The sequence below is a fragment of the Vidua macroura genome, chromosome 26, assembly GCF_024509145.1.
Source record: "Vidua macroura isolate BioBank_ID:100142 chromosome 26, ASM2450914v1, whole genome shotgun sequence".
Lineage (NCBI taxonomy): Eukaryota > Metazoa > Chordata > Aves > Passeriformes > Viduidae > Vidua > Vidua macroura.
The window spans coordinates 1,115,378-1,121,377 of NC_071596.1; the positions used below are offsets into that span (position 1 = coordinate 1,115,378).

Genomic DNA, 6,000 nt, shown 5'->3' on the forward strand with positions numbered 1-6,000 from the left:
GCTTTCACTTCCTTCCCTGCCCTGTAAAGTATTGTTCTCTGCCATAAACATGTCAGAAAAGAAAAATTTGGATAACTCTCTGAGCCTGAAAGCAATTTCCCCCCAAAAGCTCTGCAGGGAAGAGTCTAGAGTATTATAAAAGCTAGAGCTAAAATAAAGAATAAAAATTTAGAAAAACGGTATCATTTTTCTTGTTATGTATCTCAAAGAACAGAAAGCAATTGGACTTTCCTGACACCTTTTTGCTTCTTGAGCCTTCTTGGGCTCATGAATATGATCAATGATTCTCATTAGCTGCCTGTCAGAAAAAAATATGAATTGCAGGAATGCCTAATTTAGTTATTTTTGTGTTTATTGGACACTGTCAGGTTTATAAAAGATTGGCTGTTGTCAAGATGTTGACTCTCCAGAGCTCATGCTATCCTTCAGATCAGACATCATTTAAGTTCTGCATTCAAAAGGACGTCAGAAACTGTAAGTGGTGTTAAAAAACCAATGAAAATGTGCTCCATCAATCTGGTGACCTCAGGAAGTGAAGAAAAAAAGCTCCGTCACGAGGAGAAGCTTTAAAAAGAAGCTTTCTTCAACTCTATTTTGACAAAAAGGCATATACCAGGAAACTGAACTTTGAAGCCTGTGAGGATGCCTGCACGAGTACACAACCGTGGGCCTTTGGAGTTCAGACAGGTTGGTGTCCCCAAACAGACTTGGGAAGCAAGAGCAGATAGCTGAGACATCCTCAAGCACCACTTGTCTCTCATTTGGCAATGCAGGGTCTCCCCAGACACTGTCCAACAACATGGAAAAAGGACACCAACTCAGAGAAGTTTTTTTTATTTTGATTAGAGCTGAAAACCTTAAGCCAAACATGAAAGATTGGCAGCATGAATCTAATCTTTGCCATATGTGAACAGAGGAGCCAAGTCTCTTGTAGTTAGTGGTGTGAGAGACAGCAGAAATAAACCAATTTCTGTGGATTTTGGTAGACTATAACAGAAGGAAAGGACAATAGTAATTTTTCATTTCAGGTGTTTACTCTCCTTCCTGTCTGGAAGCAGTTGTCAAGCTGTGAAGTCTCTATCTCCTTAACTCTAACATTAGATGGGAATTAGATTAAGAAAATTATATGCAAATTTCAATAGATTTTAACAGCTAATAAGCCTCAGCAGATTTGATTCTCAGTATAAAGCTCTTTTGGCTGAATATAAGATGCACTTTTCCATTTTGGCAGCTTCTTTGCTGCTCTGAACACAAGTATCTCACAAAGTCTTATCTTTCAGTGTACAACCCCCAGGTAAAAAAAAAAAAAAGCTTTGGCCTTTTTTTTTTTAACAGAAATACAGAAAAAATTCCTCTGCATTTTCAAGCCTCATGGCTATCTTGATAACCTGAGCTTGTAGATTCATCAGTCATCAGCTGAGTTTCACACCTCACCCCAGTTCTCACTGTTGGCTGAAGGAGAAGTAGGTTCCTTCTGAGGACAAACTTCACCACGTGCGTCCTCTCACACACACCTTCCGTCTGACTTTGACAAAACTTATCTCACAGAGTTCCATATTACACTTTCAAAAGAAGGAATTACCTTTAAATTATGATAAAATGATATAGATAAAGATGCATTTTCCAATCTGGTGAGCTAAAATTCAGCTGTCAGACTGCAAATTAACACTGGTCTGCTCCAAAAACACCTCATGCCCTGACAAATAAAACTTTATTTTATCCCATTGCCATTACCTCCTAAAACCTACCAGCTGGTCTGGCTTGAAACGATTCCAGAAGTGGAATTTGCCGTCAAGTATCTGATTTGAAGTTTTTGGCAACTCCAGTCTAAAATTAGGGTTGGTTGGTTTGCTAGGTTGGCTTTTTGTCGTTATCCTACTTGAATTTTGATCATTACATAAATCTTTCTAAAAACAATTCAAATCACAAACCAAATACCTCAGCCTCTTGCCCAGCTTTGCCGTCCTTATCTCTGCAAACAGTTTTCATTGCCAGCAAGAAAATCTTCCCTCAGTTCCATCGTTTTTCGTGCCACGGGGCGAAAGCGACGCTCCCGTGCTCGCCGCAGGCTGAGCGGAGCCTGCGCCCCGCGGCCGCGCTCACGGCCCCGCCAGCCCCGCGGCTCCCCCAGCCCGGCCCGCGGCTCCCCCGGCCCTCGCCAGCTGCCCGCTCACCTCCGGCCTCCCGCGCCGGGCGGCGCCGGCCCGGGCTCCGCCGCGCCCCACGAGCGGCCCCTGCGCGCCCGGGCGGAGCAGCCGGCGGCGGGCTCGGCACTGCCCCGCTCCGCTCCCGGCCCTGCCCTGCCCGCCCGGGCCCCGGTTCAGGGCGGCCTCGCGGGGAGATCTCGGCGCGGGGGACCCGGGGCTCCTTCAGCGAAACTGCAGCTGCTCTTTACACGGAAAACAGTGGTTGAAGTAATACATAGTATTTCAGTCGAAACAGGGAGAAAGTGCTCCTTCTGTGGGCCACAGCTTTGGAATCAGCGCAGTACAGCTGTGTAGATTTCAAGGCTGGAAAAAAAAACACCCTTAAGATGATCTATTCTGTCCCGTGTTACGCAGGCCAAAAAAAATTCGACTCCGTCATTCTTGCTCTCAAGCCTTGGGAGTACAGCTCCTGTTAGCTGTTCCTGTGCTATAATGCATTCTTGGAGCACTTAAGGCTCTTCCCTTGTCTCACTGAAATGCTGTCCATCAGCTCTTTCTTGCCAGACTTTTCTAAAGCTGTAGTCAGCCCGGTTATGAAGAACATGGTTATAAATACCTTTGCAGACAGAAATGTGAACAATTTTAAAACAAACACAGAGACTTGCTGATAGTTTTCTTGCTTACCCATTTGAGTCCACCTGCTCCATTCTCACTAGGCAGTGTGCAATCCAGCTGCTGGCAAAGGGATGGCTTGTAAGCAGTCTCTGTTACAGTAGCCACGTTGCCACACACGTATCAGAGGACATAGTTGCACAAAGTACTGGGGCCCTGGAGTTACAATCCTGCCAGGAAACTCTGGCCATGTCAGAGCCCCAGGGGACCCCTGTACACCTACAAGCAGGTGGTCGTCCAGTGGCTCATCGTGTGGTATCACTGAAACCAACTTAAAACAGTGCTTGATCTGCAATGCCTATATTTATAAAGCCAGTTTTTCTGGGGCTGATCTGAAGACCACTGATGTGAACGAAAACTCCCACTGACTTCCAAAAGATTGGGATTGGGCCCTCCACAAGCAAAAGTCTGCTTGTTTCAGTGTGTGCAATAGGTGGAACAAAACCATCTAAGACCCTTGGAGCAAAGGAAGGTGTTCATGTGTTGTTTGCCTTTTATTTTCCTTGCGTTCACTGTGACTCTTTTAGTTACAGAGGTGTGACCCAAGTCCTCCCACTCAGGAGGACCCATCTGTGTCCTCACCAGAGGGTGCCCAGCACACAGAGCCACAGCAGCACCACAACCCTCCACACAGCAAAGCTGTGAGCAGAGCACAGCTCAGAGCAGAGCCTTGGTCAGAAGTGCTAACCCTGCATGCCTCAGCAGTCCATAATCATAAATCATGGTGAGTGTAGAATTACAAGTGCTGAATACTGCTACTCAATCCCTCTGCAGAGTGCTGCCTTCAAGCCATGAAAGATACCAGTTTTTTTGGGATCTGTACCTTGAGACGTCCAAAGGGGTCTGAAGGACAAAGATGGGCACACAGTCTCTTACCTATCAGGTTTGTTCAATACTCCATGAAACAATTAGGATATGAGGTACTTAAAAATCACTTACCATTTCAGAATATGGACTGCTGAACCCCTGCTGGGTTAGTATTTATATGACAATATATTTATGAGTATACACAGATTTATAAAAATGTAATCATTTATCCAGCAGATGCCCACTGTGAACAGGATGAAAATGTGTTCAGAGGTCAAACAAGTCCTCTAGTTACAGTACATGAGAATGTTACCCTCTGAAATCGTGTTCAGTGAGTCCAGATGAAGCTCTGAGCAAGCCTGATGGCCATTTTGTCTGTGAGCTCTGGGATGTGATGCTGGGCACTGGAAAAGCAGATGGGTGTTCCCTTTGCCAATGGGAACAGCACCCTCGAGTGGGAAAATGAAGTTCCTCCTAGTCAGCAGGACCTGAGGTAAGCAAAATTAGTTCAGGCTGGAGAAGGCTCCAGGTACACCTCAGAGCCCCTTTTAGTCCCTTAAGGGGCTCCAAGGGAGCTTGGGAGGGACTTTGGGCAAGGGCCTGGAGGAACTGGACAAGTGGGAATGGCTTCCCACTGCCAGAGGGCAGGGTTAGATGGGATACTGGGAAAAAAATTCTTCCCTGTGAGGATGGTGAGGCCTGGCACACTTTGCCCAGGAAAGCTGTAGCTGTCCCATCCCTGGAAGTGTTCAAGGCCAGCCTGGAGCTACCTGGGATAATGGAAGGTGTCCCTGCCCATGGCAGGGGTGGGAATGAGATGAACTTAAAGGTCCTTTCCAACCCAAGCCATTCTGTAATTCTATGAAACTCCAAATGCAATTGAGCACTGGTACTCCCAGAGTGAGTGCCTAGGTCTGGCAATGGTGAGCGAATGCTTGTGCCTGCTGTGGCACATGATCTGGGCAGAGCTGCTGGCCATTGCAGCCTTACTGGTCCATCTGCCCATCAACAAATCTCACCTTGTGTGGATTCTTGCATTTAAGTCACTTCTGAGTTGTGACTCTCATGACACTTAATCCTACTGTCTTATTCATGCACCTCTCCATCCTAGGATGGATCCCAAAGCCACTATAACTCAAGATCAGGACACAGCATTTTCATGGAAATTGTTCATCTACTCTTGAAATACATCCTTTTTATGAAGAAAGGAGGAGGCTTGTCTTCAGGACAATTCCTCAGGTCTGGAGAGAGGATGCTGTGGTACAGTGTCTAATTGGAACTGCGCAGGTAGTTCATGGAAGAACGTGCTATTATTTACACCTGAAATTTGATAAGATGCTGTTGCTAACAGGACTATCCTTTTGAAAATGCCTTTCTATTATCACTTTATGGCTTTTTTTTTTTTTTTTTTTGTCAGAGCAGGGTAAGCTGGGAGTTTGAAGAAATTATCACTAGCAGACAAACTCAGAAATTGACTTTCCTGTAGATCATGGAGAGGCATATGTTTGTGGTCAGGCAATGAGAGTGTCAGGGAGTAGATACTATGGCTGACACATCACTGATGCTTCTCAAGAGGAGCCTAACCATGATTAACTGCACTAAACCTCCTCTCTAGAAATACTCATGTTCTGAATTGGTGACATTTCTCATGCCAGCACTTCCAACACTAACAGTCTGAGTAGTCTTAAAGTCTTCATATCATCAGCTAAGCCAGGTCATTAAAATAAATCCCCGCTGTCCTCACAGAAAGCAGGTATCTCTGTTCCAAGTCTGCTGTGGATTCTTTTTGTAGAGGCTATAAATTCCAGTTCCACCTGGGTGCCTCCACATCTGCTTGCTCATGGCACCAGATGTGGCATCATTTTGGCACTGGCTGTGGCCAATGGGGTATTGGGTTTTACATGACTAAAGCAGAAGGAGTCTAGCAATTAAAAAAACTGTACAACAATAATGGAATGTATGAGCCAGTGGTGCAGAGCCTGAATCTGTGAATGCCATCAAAGCCTGCACATTACAGCAGCAAGAGCTTAGTTTTACTCACAGGACCTTTATAAATTATGTACTCTCCTTGAGAGTGTGCTTGGAGTGCTTTGAACAGGTCTCTGCCATCTTAGTTACCCTGAAATACAAAGATGGTGGGATTTAAAGAACGTTCTTTATTAGGAAAATCTAAAATCTTTTAGGTCTCTTTCCATTTACCAATGGCTAGTCCTGTAAAAGCAATGTCTTCTATGAATTTTCTGGAATAACAGCTCCTCTTTGAGGGTCAACACCATCTCAAGACATTCCTTTACTGCTGATCATACTATTCCCTAGGAAGATAACATGCAGCTTACTGTTAACACAATTGTATGGATATTTTCATGTATGTACT

General features: G+C 45.1%; 1 protein-coding gene across 4 annotated transcripts in view; it reads right to left on the reverse strand.

Annotated features, from left to right (window-relative positions):
• The window catches only part of CERS4 (ceramide synthase 4), a 41,938-nt gene extending 39,034 nt beyond the window's left edge, over window positions 1–2,904 (reverse strand). Inside the window, exons 1-2 of one of the 4 annotated variants that reach the window (XM_053999659.1) lie at window positions 2,832–2,904; window positions 2,175–2,510 (exon numbers count right to left, since the gene is read on the reverse strand). Coding sequence is in view for 1 of the 4 variants with exons in the window: in XM_053999657.1 (XP_053855632.1) it covers window positions 2,832–2,854 (23 nt within the window). In the remaining 3 variants the exon portion in view is untranslated. Of the gene's footprint in view, window positions 1–1,938; window positions 2,134–2,174; window positions 2,518–2,831 lie in introns of those variants that run through there. The other 3 variants (XM_053999657.1, XM_053999658.1, XM_053999660.1) reach the window with 3 other exon arrangements.
• Window positions 2,905–6,000: the final 3,096 nt, after the last annotated feature.